The sequence below is a fragment of the Bombina bombina genome, chromosome 5 (assembly GCF_027579735.1).
Source record: "Bombina bombina isolate aBomBom1 chromosome 5, aBomBom1.pri, whole genome shotgun sequence".
NCBI classification, from domain to species: Eukaryota; Metazoa; Chordata; class Amphibia; order Anura; family Bombinatoridae; genus Bombina; species Bombina bombina.
The window spans coordinates 746494517-746511616 of NC_069503.1; the positions used below are offsets into that span (position 1 = coordinate 746494517).

Here is a 17100-nt window from a genome sequence, read left to right on the forward strand (position 1 = left end):
ACCTTCATTACACCGGTAGGTCGGTTTTGCTTCTGCAGACTCCCCTTCGGGATATCCTCTGCTCCTGAAATCTTTCAAAGAGAAATGAGTTCTCTCCTAAGAGACCACATGGGCAAGGTAGTCATCATGGTGAATGGGTCTACATTGGAGGAACATGATCAGCGACTGAGCTGTGTGCTGCAGACTATTAGAGAGTCCGGTCTGAAGTTAAATAAAGAGAAATGCCATTTTAGGAAAGCTGAGTTATGTTACTTTGGGCATATCATCAATGGGGATGGCATCAAGCCAGACCCCAAGAAAATGTGTGCTATTGAACAGATGAAAAGTCCTTCTGATGTACATGAGCTGAGAAAAATATTGGGCCTTGTAAATTATGTGGGCAGGTTCCTCCCAGATTTATCCACTATACTACACCCTATCACAGAGTTGCTAAAGAAAGATGTTGCCTGGGTATGGGGACCTTCACAGGAAGAATCTTTTATGCAGGTCAAGTCTCTGCTGGGGTCTGCCCCAGTGTTGGGGTTCTACAACCCTTCCAAAAAGACTGTGGTTAGTGCTGATGAGAGCAGTTATGGGTTAGGGGCCGCCCTCCTGAAGTTGAATGAGAACAAACTACAGCCTATCGCCTACTGTTCCCGTACACTGACAGCTCCCGAGTCGAAATACGCCCAAATTGAGAAAGAGTGTCTGGCTGCAGTTTGGGCCTGTGAGTGCTTTCAGCGTTTAGAGAAATTTAGTCTGGGAACATAAACCTCTAGTCCCTCTAATAAACTCCTATGATATTGACAAAACACCCCAAAGATGCCAGAGACTTCTAATGAGGCTGCTCAGGTTCAACGTTCAGGCAGTGCATGTGCCGGGGAAACAACTGGTTGTGGCAGATACACATTCCAGGCTCCCGCTGGCTGCTGCTGAAGAGTCTTCAACGGAATCCGATGTGAAAGTGTATGTAGATTCAGTTCTAGCCTCCAAATCCATTTCTTCAGGGAAGCTAGAACAAATAAAGAAAGAGACATATTTAGATACAGACCTTCAAGAAGTTATAAAGAACATAAAAGAAGGTTGGCCCGCGAGTTGGGCAGCCTGGATGTCTTTAAGTTTTTAACAGTCAGAAAGGCCGCAGCTCACAGAGCTGGATGGGTTGGTGCTGTTCCAGAACCGCATTGTTATTCCTGTTAGCATTCATGATGGCCACTTAGGCATTACAAAGTGCAGAGAAAGGTCAGCTACGGCAGTATGGTGGCCTGGGATCAGTTCCAACATGGCAAGCCATGTGTCAAAATGTGCCTTTTGCCAGGAACGCCGGCCTACTCAGAGAAGGGAGCCCTTGATTTCTACTCCGCTGCCTGCAGGCCTGTGGCAGAAAATAGCTGCTGATTTGTGCGAACTGCTCGGGAAAAAGTACCTAGTCGTGATCGACTACCATTCCAGGTATTTAGAAATTACACCTTTGAATGAAATCACAAGTCAAGCTGTTTTCACTCGTCTCAAGAGCTTGTTTGCCCGGTGGGGCATACCAATGGAGTTGGTGAGTGATAACGGAATGCAGTTCGCTTCCACAGAGTTCAGTTCTTTCAGCAGAAAATATGATTTTGTACATTCCACATCAAGTCCACATTACCCGCAGGCTGAAAGGGCAGTTCAAACAACAAAGTTCATTTTGAAGCAATCTGAGCCGTACCTGGCCCTCTTGTCCTATAGGGCGACTCCTATTCAAGCCACGGGGTTTAGCCCTGGCACAGCTGATGCTAGGACTCCAGATTTGCACCACCTTACCCTCTGTGGGTGTCTTCCAGCCAACTAGCTCTATTCCTCTGGACGAAGTCCTTAGGAGGGATGAAGAGGCAAAATGGGGCTATCGATTCTTCTACGACAGGAGACATTCTGTGAGGCCCTTGCAGGAGCTGAATGTGGGGCAAAGTCTCAGAATTAAACAGGATGATGAGAAAAAATGGAAGACGTCTGCTATGATAATTGGACACTCTCCAGAACCAAGGTCTTATGTAGTCCTTACTGATGGAGGGACAGTTACACATCGAAATCAAAAACATCTTCAGCCTGTACCTGAGAGTTTGGAACTGGATGCCTCAGTACCACCGCCGGTGGGATCCCCTGTTTTAAGAGGGGTGCCTTCCCCTCAGCAAGATCACAGCGGGGATATGTCTTTGCCTCCAGCAGACTCTCAATTACCTTCTTCTGTATTAGAGGACAGTTCATGTAGAGTTACATCAAGCGGAAGAGTGGTGAAACTTCCGGCCTGATATCGGGATTAACATTAGTTAGAGCAGTGACCGGAAGTATGGGCAGAATAATCCCATGGTCACTGTGGACTAGGGTAGTCTACCCTGATGTTCAAGTCAGGATGTAATTCATGTTGTTTATACAGATATTCTCTTTAACTTGTTATTTGTTATATACTATTCAAAACTGTTTTTGTATGCTTCTTGTATACCTTGTTATTTGTTGTATTCAAATGAAAAAAATGTATGCTTTGTCCTTTGAAAAGGGGGAAGATGGGATGAGAGTGGGACGTAACATCACCGGATGGGGGCGGGGCTTAGGTCCATTTGTCTATGTTGCAGTTACTAAGTGAGATCAATGCTACCAGATGTATATTTCCATGCTCTGCAATAAAATAGTGTTGTACCATCTTTGCTGTGTCCTGCATCTCATGACAATCACAATCGTTTTGAGATAAACACAGCTAAACATATTAGGCTAGATTACGAGTGTAGTGCAAATTAGCACTCCCGTTCATGCCTTAACTTCGCTAGAAGTAAGTTTTATGCATGTCGGGCAGTGTGCGTATTACAAGTTGAAAGTAAAGACCTGAAGCAAGACTTGGTGGCAACAGGCACTAAGGTTTTAGTTTGCACAGTAAGATGTGTACTAAACGCAGAAGGTTTCCATGCCAAGACGTACACCTCTACTGACCGAAAAGCACAAGAAAAGTAGGCTCCAATATGCTCAAAGTCATATAAACAAGCCACATAAGTTTTGGAATTCTGTTCTGTGGAGCAATAAAACAGAACTGGAACTTTTCAACCTGATGGATCAGCGGTATGTCTGGAGGAAGAAGAATGAAGCATATGCTGAAAAGAACACTCTGCCTACAGTTAAGCATGGTGGTGGCTCGGTGATGCTCTGGGGCTGCTTTGTATCCCCTGGCACTGAAAACCTGCAGCGTGTGGAAGGCAAGATGGATTTATTGAAGTATCAGGAAATCCTAGGAGAAAACACCATGCCTTCTGTGAGGAAGCTGAAGCTTGGGCGTCATTGGACCTTCCAACAGGACCATGATGCCAAGCATACCTCATATTCCACCAAGGCTTCGTTGCAGAGGAAGTCCTGGAAGATTCTACAGTGGCAATCACAGTAACCTGACTTGAACCCCATAGAAAATCTCTGGTGGGATTTGTAGAAGGCGGTTGCAGCACGTAAACCCAAGAATATTACTGAACTGAAGGCCATTGCTCATGATTCCTCAGGTAAAGCAGCCAGAAGCTAGTTTCTGGCTATGCATCTCGTTTGCAGCAGGTCATAACAGCAAAGGAGATCTCTACTAAGTACAAAAGATGCTTACGACGAAGGGGTTGAAACATTTTGAGAATGCAGAATTCATTAAAAGTTGCATTTTCAGTTGAATTTGGGGAAACCACTTGAAGCATTCGTTTTGTTGAGCTATTTCAATTGCTTTTGTTTGATTTGTTCAATGCAAACAGCTGAAAATCTGTACATTTTGACAATAAACCTGATTTGCAATGGGGGTTGAATAATTGTAATTACAACTGTATATATACAGTACATACATATAAATAGTTAGACGTGTATGTATGTATGTATCTCTATGTTTAAGTCCTTTGCAGCCCTTTTTTCTCTCTAAAACCTGAGACTCATATAGCTGAGTACTTATAACGCTTATATTTTTTATACAATTTTTTAAAAATACTTTTTATCAGACAGTGTTATTATGAGTGTAACTGCACTGTTTAATGTATTTTGTATGTTTCACTTCCACTTTTTTAATCTCACGTAACAGTTAACCAGAGCTGAGAAGCTGCACTAACCCGACACGCGTTAAATGAAATTGCGCTCAAGCACTCAATCTAGATTGTAAGTTCCCACGGGAATAGGGCCGTCAATTCCCCCTGTATTTGTCTGTAAAAAAATTTCTTTTATTGTATTGCTTCTTCATTGTACTTTTATTCTTGTACCCATGGGCAGCGCTGCGGAATCTGTTGGCGCTTTATAAATAAAGAAAAATAATAAAATAACTCAAAGAGCCACAATAAACCCCTTATTGCTCACGCACAACAGTTAGTGCACCACTTGTAATCTAGTCAATTATCAGGGGCAGATAGACAGCATCAGAAACATTGGAATCTACCCCTATGTGTTTAACTTGAACAAACACATAGTTAAGGCCAGTGAGGTAGCTCAGTTGGTAAATTCCCTGACTACAACAAAAGCCTGTTTAAAAAAGTTCAAGGTCACAGGTTCAAATCCCGGCAGGGCCGACTCAGCCCTTCATCTTTCTGAGGTCGATAAAATGAGTACCATTAAATTGGGTAATAATAACAACTATTACTATTCAGTTGGTGAATTGCAAGCGCTTTGAGTCCCACTGGGAGAAAGGCGCTATATAAATACTAGTTGTTGTTGTTGTTATTATTAAAGTCAGCTCTGGAGCAGCAATGTACTTCTGCTCCAGCACAAACGCAGCCAGTGATGCACAAATGCAGACATTGATTGGCCCACTGACCTGTGGTTAGGTCAGGATCAGCAGTGCTTGCTTTGAACACATGGTAATAGGCAAGCAATAAAGAATAAAGGCATTTTCTTGTTGCAATTTGATGTTCCTTTTATATTCACTGCCCAAAAATAATTATTTTATCATTTTAAATTCTGTTTCATTTACAATTTATAGTGGACCTGTTACACTGCAAGAAAACCACTGACAGACTAATCAATTCTGCTGTTATTGCTACACTGAAAGTTTTTTTTAAACATCCCTTTAATTTTGCTATAAAATAGAGGATTATTCCTCATTTATTAATATATAAGTTTACTGCACATTTTAAAAACACACCTTTCATGTAAGTTATAGCAAAAATAATATTATTCATAGGCTTGTTGTACTTCTATTCATTCATGCTCAAACCTGTATTTTTTTTTTATTAATTAAAAGACAGTAAAAAATACACAAAAATGTCATGACAAAACACATCTAATCATATATTCTAACACAGTATATCTATTTCTATTGAGAAGCCAGGAGACCCAATCAGATATATATATATATATATATATATATATATATATATATATATATATATATATATATATATATATATATATATATATATATATAGTATATTAACAATCCATAAGTGATATTGCAGGAAAAAGGAAAAACAAAAAGTACCCCCCCCAAAACAAACACATACACGATCCGTGTATTCTTCTCTAATGTGTAAGTATCAAATTAAATAGGGTGAAAGAGAGGAATAGAGTTAAGTGTAGATATTTTCATTTATTATACATTTTTTCGATGAAGTATTTTTTAATTTTAATTCTCAGTTAATATTCTAAAAGTGTTCACTAGCTCCACTTCATATTATTAGAAAGATATGTTTGCAAATTAATTGTATCAGGACCCAGTGTACAAGAGGAACATTCCAATTTACTTATATTATCAAATTGACTTTGCTTTTTTGGTATTATTTGTTGAAGAGCATACTTAGATAGGAGTGTGCTTGAGACCTGAGCACAATAATGGCAGCAGTGTTTGAAACAATGTTTTTAACAATGTTATACAATGTTATAAAATGTTTAGAATTAGAAGCAGCAGTGTGCCATATAGTGCTAAAAAAATGTGCATATTTCTCCGCCTACCCAATTATGCTCCTCAATGAAAAATACCAAAAAAATGAAGTAAATTTGATAATAGAACTTCACTGGAAAGCAGTTTACAATTGCATGCTTTATCTGAATCAATATGGTTTAATTTTGATTTTTATGTCTCTTTATTGAATTTCATTAATTAATTAATTAATTAATTAGATGATTGATTAATTATACATTAATTACTAAACAAATTAAAAAACGATAACAAAAATGGGGTGCGACACAAATGATCTAGTGCTAAGACTCCTAAGTGCTAGCAGTCCCAAATGAGTAATATGAAACTATGTTCTGAGAAAAGGATTGAATGTGCTATCTGTTCAATCAAAGAAGGACCAAGGCTGCACAGAGGTCTAAATGCTTTATTACTAAATATATACACTTGGGATTCACAAAGAATCCGGGTCGTCTATTCTCCACCCAAATTCCAAACAGACAAAACACACACAATATTAAAAAGCATGAGAGGCGAAAAAGCACAAAAACCGCTGAAAAAATACCAAAATCTTGACTAGATACTGCAGTATGCTACTCACAAAAGCTTGCTAAAAAACAGATGATTAATAATTGAGAGTTGAAAAAACACACACATGTATCAGGTATTAGATGTAGCACTGCCAAAAGAGGTATATGGGGCCCCAGAATATGACCAGCATGATAATAGAAGTCTCGTAAATTCCAAATTGTTCCCAGGCACTTGAGTGTTCAAAACACGCTCTGGTATTAATATAAACAAACTTCTTATTGCTGTGCAAACAAAACAGATGTAAGAGATTACCCAGCCAGGCACTCGAGTGTTAAACAACACGCTCTGGCTGCGATATGAGGAACTTCTGATTATTGTGCAGTCACTTAGATATACAACTAGCGCTATGCGCTGATAACTGTGTATATGTTTACTTCATCTGTAGCTTTACTAGGGTTAAGTCCTCTTTATAACCACTTGGCAGGTGGTATGTATAATGTATCAGGTGAACGTTGAATCTAGTTGCAACAAAGTATCAACCATTTATTCCACTTGATAACAGACTCTCTAACGGTTAGCAAGACTCATTAAACCAAACCCCACCTCTTATCCATATGTACTTTATTTAGCACTCAACAGGGCTGCAGCACCTGTGAGGATACTTTGTTCTGCAGCATTTGTCGTTGTAGGTAGGTTGGCGCCTTCACTTGCCGTTTTGCATACAATCCGTCAGGAGAAACCGTTAGTCTGTTTCAGCGTTGTAGCCAGTTTCGCCTGCTCGTGGCTGTGATGTCACCAGTGACTCCTCAAAGTATGACGCGTTTCGCCCCTCCCACTAGAGGCTGAAGACGGGGCCTCATCATGCTTTGAGGAGTCACTGGTGATGTCATAGCCACGAGCAGGCGAAACTGGCTACAACGCTGAAACAGACTAACGATTTTTCCTGACGGATTGTATGCAAAACGGCAAGTGAAGGCGCCAACCTACCTACAACGACAAATGCTGCAGAACAAAGTATCCTCACAGGTGCTGCAGCCCTGTTGAGTGTTAAATAAAGTACATATGGATAAGAGGTGAGGTTTGGTTTCATAAGTCTTGCTAACCATTAGAGAGTCTGTTATCAAGTGGAATAAATGGTTGATACTTTGTTGCAACTATATTCAACATTCACATGATACATTATACATACCACCTGCCAAGTGGTTATAAAGAGGACTTAACCCTAGTAAAGCTACAGATGAAGTAAACATATACACAGTTATCAGCGCATAGCGCTAGTTGTATATCTAAGTGACTGCACAATAATCAGAAGTTCCTCATATTGCAGCCAGAGCGTGTTGTTTAACACTCGAGTGCCTGGCTGGGTAATCTCTTACATCTTTTTTGTTTTCACAGCAATAAGAAGTTTGTTTATATTAATACCAGAGCGTGTTTTGAACATTCAAGTGCCTGGGAACAATTTGGAATTTACGAGACTTCTATTATCATGCTGGTCATATTCTGGGGCCCCATATATCTCTTTTGGCAGTGCTACATCTAATACCTGATACATGTGTGTGTTTTTTCAACTCTCAATTATTAATCAGCTGTTTTTTAGCAAGCTTTTGTGAGTAGCATACTGCAGTATCTAGTCAAGATTTTGGTATTTTTTCAGCGTTTTTTGTGCTTTTTCGGCTCTCATGCTTTTTAATATTGTGTGTGTTTTGTCTGTTTGGAATTTGGGTGGAGAATAGACGACCTTGTGAATCCCAAGTGTATATATTTAGTAATAAAACATTTAGACCTCTGTGCAGCCTTGGTCCTTCTTTGATTGAACAGATAGCACATTCAATCCTTTTCTCAGAAAATAGTTTCATAACAAACAAATTAAAATCCACATTCATTTATATTAAAGTGTTATTTTACCTCTCTGTAATTAAAGTTTTCTTCTGGTTGAGTGAAGAACTCCAAAGCTCTATGGGCTGTAAAAAAACAATGTATAAGAGTATTATTAAATCAAGAAAATTAATTTAAAAATCGTGAAAATTGCAAATAATCTGACATTTTTAGTGTGTGTTCATCTCTTGCTAAGAATGACTGTATTTCTGACACTGATAAGTTCAATATGTTAGAATATTTCATGTTCTTTTCTATATCTAATATCATGCTCTTCTCCAGAATTGCTCCAGCCGATGCAGTTTCTGCTTGTGGGAGACTGTGCTAAGATATAGTGATAAAAACACCTTTTAAACTTTAGATTTCAAGCTAGGGATTAAAAGAAAAAAAAGAAAAGAAACATCTGTAGGTTAAATCATATTCATCTGATGAGATCATATAGGAAAACTGACTTGTAGCATGTCAGTAATAAGTCAATACACAGACTACTTAGTTGAACAGTCTAGTATTTATTGAACATCCTTATTTTGTTCTGAAACTTGTGGATAAGAGATGCGGCACAGCAGCTGATGGGACATACTAAACAGCATATTGGGATGATGGGATGATTGGCTGCAATGCTAAACATTATCACTAGGTGTCAGTATATTTTTTACACACATTCATGGTAAAGACTGCTGTAACTCAAAATATGTTGTTCTTTTCTGCAGTGCTTGATACTAAATTGCAAACAGTATTTGCAAATGTTTAACTATTCACTTGCTGATATATACAGCTATATAATGGAATCACAGTAAATTATATAATAGAAAAAGGAGTCAATACTTTTGTAGGACTAGATTGCTGATTTAATATAGCACATGTACTGTATGTGCAAAGCACCACCTTTTAGCTGTTTTGATAGGAACCTGGGAATAGATGTTTTAAACATGGGGATTATGGGTTACACATTTCAAGGAAAATATTTGTTTTATTTCTGATAGGTATATGGTTATAATTATTTTATACATGGGAATTATGGGTGGAATATCATGGTTACGCATGCAGAGGAACACATATGACCTGTTTCTGATAGGAATATAGTGATAATTATTTTATATATGGGGATTATGGGTGAAATATTATGGTTACACATGTAGAGGAACACATTTGACCTGTTTCTGATAGGAATATAGAGATAATTATTTTATACATGGGGATTATGGGTGCAATATAATGGTTACACATGCAGAGGAACACATTTGACCTGTTTCTGATATGATTACACATGCCATATTTGATGTTTTTATGATAAGAATATGGGTATAATTATTTGTATACATGGGGATTACGGTCATACATGCTAAGTAACATATTTGACCTGTTTCTGATAGGAATATGGTTATAATTATTTTTCTACATGGGGATTATGGGGGGATATTATGGTTACATATTTGACCATTTCCTACTGGAAACATGGGTACAAATATTTTTTATATATGGGGATTATGGGTGGAATAGGATGGTTACACAATCCAAGTATCATATTTGACCTGTATCTGATAAGAATATGGGTATAATTATTTTTCTAAACACAGAAAAACAGAGAGATGCACTCAACTAGGCTTAGAACTGAAGATGGAAATATTTCCTTGCTTAGTCCCTCCTTACTCCCAGGGTACAAACTCTTTCTGCACACTATGCCTTTCACAAAGGTAAAATCTCCTGTAGCATATCAGTCTGACCCTTCCAAATGACAACCCAGCACTGAAATACCAGGGAAATCTCCTTTGAACAAGGGAAAACAAACAAACCCCAGACAAACATTTTGGCCTCTATGGGCCTCGTCAGTGAGGTGCAGTTGCATCCCTCTAAGGCATGTGTGCAAGGAGGCCACGTCTGGTTGCCCCTTTTTCTCTTAGGATGACCTAAGAACATTTGCATAAACACAGAAAAATAGAGAGATGCACTCAACTAGGCTTAGAACTGAAGCTGGAAATACTTCCTTGCTTAGTCCCTCCTTACTCCCATGTTGGTGGGATTAGACTGATATACTACAGGAAAGTTTTTCTTTGTGAAAAGCACAATTGGGCAGAAAGAAGCTACTCCCAGGTGGCAACCGGGCCATAGAACAAGCTATTGATGCTACTGTTCGTTCCTGGCAGACTGATTCTCTTTCTGTTTTGCATATGTATATATGACCCTGGGGATAGTCTCCCTAAGGGTGATGGGGGAAACCAGACGTGGACTCCTTGCCCAATGATGTGCTTAGAGGGACATGACTGCACCTCACTGATGAGGCCCAAAAGGAGGCCGAAATGATCGTCTGGGGTTGTCATGTTCCTTGTTCAGAGGAGAATTGCCTGGTATTTTAGGGCTGGACTGACCATGTCGGCAGAATCAGACTGATATACTACAGGAAAGTTTTCCTCTGTGAAAAGCACAATTGGGTAGAAAGAAGCTACTCCCATGTGGCAACTGGGCCATAGAACAAGTTATTGATGCTGCTGTTCATTCCTGGCAGACTGCATCTTTTTCTGTTTTGCATAATTATTTTTCTACATGGGGTTTATAGGTGCAATATCATGATTACACATACCAAGGAACACGTTTGACCTGTTTCTGATAGGAATATGGGTATAATTATTTTTCTATGTGGAGATTATGGGTGAAATTTTAAGGTTTCAAATGCCAAGGGACATATATGACCTATTTCTGATAAGAATATGAGTATAAATATTTTTCTCCATGGGGATTATGGGTGCAATATGATGATTACAAATACTAAGGAACACATTTGACCTGTTTCTGATAGGAATATGGTTATAGTTATTTTTCTACTTGGGGATTATGGGTGGAATCATAGTTACACGTGCCATGGAACATATTTGACCTTTTTTCTGATAATAATATGGGTATACTTATTTTTATACATGGGGATTATGGGTTGAATATTAAGGTTACACATGCTAAGTAACATGTTTGACCTGTTTCTGATAAGAATATGGGTATAAATATGTTTCTACATGGGGACTATGGGTGGAATATCTAGGTTACACATCCCAACTAACATATTTGACCTTTTTCTGATAAGAATATGGGTATAATTATTTTTTATACATGGGGATTATGAGTTGAATATTATGGTTACACATGCTAAGTAACATATTTGACCTGTTTTTGATAAGAATATGGGTATAAATATGTTTCTACATCGGGATTATGGGTGCAATATCATGGTTACACATCCCAAGTAACATATTCAAGCTGTTTCTGATAATAATGGGGGTATAATTATATCTCTAAATGTAGATTATGGGTGCAATATCATGGTTAAGCATGTCAAGGAACATCTTTGACCTATTTCTGATACAAATTTGGGTATACGTATTTTTCTATGTAGGGAGTATGGGTGAAATATCATTGTTACACATGCCAAGTAACATATTTAACCTGTTTCTGATAAGAAAGATAGGTATATATATTTTTACATATTGAGATTATGGTTGGAATATCATGGTTACACATGCCAAGTAACATATGTGATCTGTTTCTGATAAAAAAAATAATAATGTATAATTATTTTTATACATGAGGATTATGGGCGCAATATCATGGTTACACATGCAGAGGAACACATTTAACCTGTTTCTGATAGGAATATGGTTATAATTATTTTTCTACATGGGGATTATGGGTGGTATCATGATTACACATGCCATATTTGATGTTTTTATGATAAGAATATGGCTATAATTATTTGTATACATGGGGATTACGGTCATACATGCTAAGTAACATATTTGACCTGTTTCTGATAAGAATATGGGTATAAATAAGTTTCTACGTAGGGATTATGGGTGGAATATCTTGGTTACACATCCCAAGTAACATATTTGACCTGTTTTCCAGTAGGAAGGAACAGGATTATAATTATTTTACTACATGGTGATTATGGGTGAAATATCATGGTTACACATGTCAAGTAACCTGTATCTGATAAGAATATAGGTTTAATTATTTTTCTATATAAAAATCAAAAAGTGCGCTAAAAAAGCAACAGCATCATCCAGAATGGTATAAACCAATTTATTCTAGGTCAGCTAATGCCGTCTAACTATGTAGATACAATCAATTCTATACTCATCTAATATATAAGATATCCTAAATAAAATTATGCAGGAGTAAAAAATCTCTCAAAAGAAAAAATGGAAAAAATAGCAGCGATAAAATGGCAACATAAACAATATGATCCTTAATCATATACTGATAAGATTATTTCAGATTCAGTGTCTGAGATCTTAATACTTGGAAATGTCACTGTAAGTAGCTTTCAGATTGTAAATGTGCCCCTCTATGTCAGGGTAAACGTGGCTCCTTTAATTCCCCCCGGTTCAAAACAACTTCTAAGAATGTGTATTTTACTTGCCTTTTAGGTTTACACTTCTCATAGTTGGTGTCCTTTAGGGGCCATTAAGGTTTCTTACCACGCTTTCTTTCCATTTTTTCGGACCAGGTGACTCTGAACTTCTGCAAATTTCAGCTGCTAGCGTTTCCTTACTGTTCTGTTGTGCCACTTTCGTGTTTCTCGTCACGTGTGTGGCTTTCCCCAATCGGAACGCTGTATGGCCGTTCAGGCAGAATTTTAGCGTGTATCCTCCGAATTGATTCACAGAGCGCTCTGTTTCCAAACTGAAGGAGTATCCAGGTGCGTCTACACATTTCAGCCAATCATGGGCCTTTATCAAGATGACCTGGTTCTTCGATATTCCCTTTTTTATAGTGGTTCTCACTTTCATTGTGGGAGTTTTCTGCCGCAATCTTGCTTTCCAATTGGTTCTAATTGCTGTCCATCAATGTCTCAATAATCTTTTTTTTAATTAAGACAAGCTGCCATTAGAGATCGCTACCAAATGTTTCAATGTTGCAAATTGGGCTCCCATTTAAGTTTCTATTTGCCAATAAATTATAAATAATAATACATAGAGAAGTATAAATTATGATACATAGAGAAATATATATTTGAAATATTTGTCAATAAATATATTTTCGGTATAAAAATCATATGATGGTAATACAATATCAGGCTAAAAATTGAGAACTAATAATATAAATATTAAATTGACTGTCTCCATATTCTAGCAGCGTACACTAAAAGCGGCATATACACTTATTATGTGGATACGAATATCCAGCCTGTTTAATTTTATAAGAGATATTCCAATTCTGCTGTTTTTACTTTTAAGTGACAATTTGTGTTAGAAAACTAAAACGTAGAAGGATTAAACATAGTCGAAGTTTACCACACATTCGGTTAGATTATGAGTTTTGCGTTAGGAGCTATGCGGTGCTAACGAGCAGTTTTTTTCTCACCGCTCACTTACCTGCAGCGCTGGTATTACTGGTTTTTACAAACCCGGCGTTAAAAATCAAGAAGTCAACGTAGAGCAAAATTGTGCTCTATACCGCACTCCAATACCAGCGCTGCTTAAGTCAGCGGTGAGCTGGTCATCCGTGCTCGTGCACGATTTCCCCATAGACATCAATGGGGAGAGTCGGCTGAGAAAAAGTCTAACACCTGCCAAAAAGCAGTGTAAAACGCAGTAACGCAGCCTTATTGGTTCCTATAGGGAAACACATTTTATGTTTACACCTAACACACATTTATCTATTTATTTTGCACTGTACTGTTTTTAAAATAACTACCAACTGTGACACCTTAGGCTATGATTACGGCCAAGCGCCGAAACATGTAAGCCCATTGGTGTCTCGCCTGTCTTACTTTTGCATTTTTCACTGTTGCCCCAGTTTGCAACTTTTAAACATTTGTTTAAATAAAGAACATTTTATTAATTTATATTGGGATCCGTTCCTTCTTCTACTATTTGCTGTGGTACACCTAACACCCTAACATGAACCCCGAGTCTAAACACCCCTAACCTTACACTTATTAACCCCTAATTTGCCGCCCCGACATCGCCGACACCTGCATTATATTTATTAACCCCTAATCTGCCGCTCCGGATACCGCCGCTACCTACATTATACTTATTAACCCCTAATCTGCTGCCCCCAACATTGCCGACACCTACATTATATTTATTAACCCCTAATCTCCCGCCCCCAATGTTGCCCAACCTACCTACACTTATTAACCCCTAATCTGCCGCCCCCAACGTCGCTGCCACTATATTAAATGTATTAACCCCTAAATCTAAGTCTAACCCTAACACCCCCTAACTTAAATATAATTTAAATAAATCTAAATAAAATTACTATCATTAACTACATTATTCCTATTCAAAACTAAATTCTTACTTGTAAAATAAACCCTAAGCTAGATACAATATAACTAATAGTTACATTGTAGCTAGCTTAGGCTTTATTTTTATTTTACAGGCAAGTTTTTATTTATTTTAACTAGGTAGAGTAGTTATTAAATAGTTATTAATTATTTAATAACTACCTAGCTAAAATAAATACAAATTTACCTGTAAAATAAAACTTAACCTAAGTTACAATAACACCTAACACTACACTATAATTAAATCAATTCCCTAAATTAAATACAATTAAATTAATTAAATTAGCTAAATCACAAAAAACAAACACTAAATTACAGAAAATAAAAAACAAATTATAGATCTTTAAACTAATTACACCTAATCTAATAGCCCTATCAAAATAAAAAAAAACTAGTCTAAACTAAACTACCAATAGCCCTTAAAAGGGCCCTTTGCGGGGTGAAATCAGCTCTTTTACATGTAAAAAAAAATACAAACATCCCCCCAACCGTAAAACCCACCACCCACACAACCAACCCCCCAAATAAAATACTAACTAAAAATCCTAAGCTCACCATTACCCTGAAAAGGTAATTTGGATGGGCATTGCCCTTAAAAGGACATTTAGCTCTATTGTGGCCCAAAGTCCCTAATCTAAAAAATAAACCCACCCAATACACCCTTAAAAAAATCCTAACACTAACCCCTGAAGATTCACTTACCGGGAGAAGTCTTCATCCAAGAGGCAAGATGTCCTCAACAAAGCCGGCAGAAGTGGTCCTCCAGATGAGCAGAAGTCTTCATCCAGACGGCATCTTCTATCTTCATCCTTCCGGCGCGGAGCGGGTCCATCTTCAAGACATCCGACGCGGAGCATCCTCCTCAAACGACGTCTTCTTCGTAATGAATATCACTTTAAGTGACATCATCCAAGATGGTGTCCCTCAGATTCCGATTGGCTGATAGAATTCTATCAGCCAATCGGAAATAAGGTAGAAAAAATCCTATTAGGTGATGCAATCAGCCAATAGGATTGAACTGGCATTCTATTGGCTGTTCTAATCAGCCAATAGAATGCAAGCTCAATCCTATTGGCTGATTGGATCAGCCAATAGGATTGAAGTTCGATTCTATTGGCTGATTGCATCAGCCAATAGGATTTTTTTCTACCTTAATTCCGATTGGCTGATAGAATTCTATCAGCCAATCGGAATCTAAGGGACGCCATCTTGGATGACGTCACTTAAAGTGATATTCATTACGAAGAAGACGTCGTTTGAAGAGGATGCTCCGCGTCGAATGTCTTGAAGATGGACCCGCTCCGCGCCGGAAGGATGAAGATAGAAGATGCCATCTGGATGAAGACTTCTGCCCATCTGGAGGACCACTTCTGCCTGTCAGGAGGACCACTTCTGCCGGCTTCATTGAGGACATCTTGCCGCTTGGATGAAGACTTCTCCCGGTAAGTGAATCTTCGGGGGTTAGTGTTAGGATTTTTTAAGGGTGTATTGGGTGGGTTTATTTTTTAGATTAGGGACTTTGGGCCGCAATAGAGCTAAATGTCCTTTTAAGGGCAATGCCCATCCAAATGCCCTTTTCAGAGCAATAGGGAGCTTAGGTTTTTTTAGTAAGTATTTTATTTGGGGGGTTGGTTGTGTGAGTGGTGGGTTTTACTGTTGGGGGGTTGTTTGTATTTTTTTTTAAAGGTAAAAGAGCTGATTTCTTTGGGGCAATTCCCCGTAAAGGCCCTTTTAAGGGCTATTGGTAGTTTAGTTTAGGCTAGGGTTTTTTTTATTTTGGGGGGGGATTTTTTTATTTTGATAGGGCTATTAGATTAGGTGTAATTAGTTTAAAGATCTGTAATTTATTTTTTATTTTCTGTAATTTAGTGGGGTTTATTGTGATTTAGCTAATTTAATTTAATTTATTTAATTGTATTTAATGTAGGGAATTTATTTAATTATAATGTAGTGTTAGGTGTTATTGTAACTTAGGTTAGGTTTTATTTTACAGGTAAATTTGTATTTATTTTAGCTAGGTAGTTATTAAATAGTTAATAACTATTTAATAACTATTCTACATAGTTAAAATAAATACAAACTTGCCTGTAAAATAAAAATAAAGCCTAAGCTAGCTACAATGTAACTATTAGTTATATTGTAGCTAGCTTAGGGTTTATTTTATAGGTAAGTATTTAGTTTTAAATAGGAATAATTTAGTTAATGATAGTAATTTTATTTAGATTTATTTAAATTATATTTAAGTTAGGGGGTATTAGGGTTAGACTTAGGTTTAGGGGTTAATAAATTTAATATAGTGGCGGCAACGTTGGGGGCGGCAGATTAAGGGTTAATAAATATAATGTAGGTGGCGGCAATGTTAGGGGCGGCAGATTAGGGGTTAATAATATTTAAATAGTGTTTGCGAGGCGGGAGTGCAGCGGTTTAGGGGTTAATATGTTTATTATAGTGGCGGCGAAGTCCAGAGCGGCAGATCAGGGGTTAAAAAATTTATTATAGCGTTTGCAATGCGGGAGGGCCTCGGTTTAGGGGTTAATAGGTAGTTTATGGGTGTTAGTGTACTTTTTAGCAC

At 37.7% G+C, this 17100-nt stretch overlaps 1 protein-coding gene across 1 annotated transcript in view; it reads right to left on the reverse strand.

The window, feature by feature from the left end:
• Positions 1–17100, reverse strand: part of GPLD1 (glycosylphosphatidylinositol specific phospholipase D1) — a 220839-nt gene that overhangs the window by 182090 nt on the left and 21649 nt on the right. Inside the window, exon 2 of the mRNA XM_053714797.1 lies at positions 8276–8331. Coding sequence (XP_053570772.1) covers positions 8276–8331 — 56 coding nt within the window. The remainder of the gene's footprint in view (positions 1–8275; positions 8332–17100) is intronic.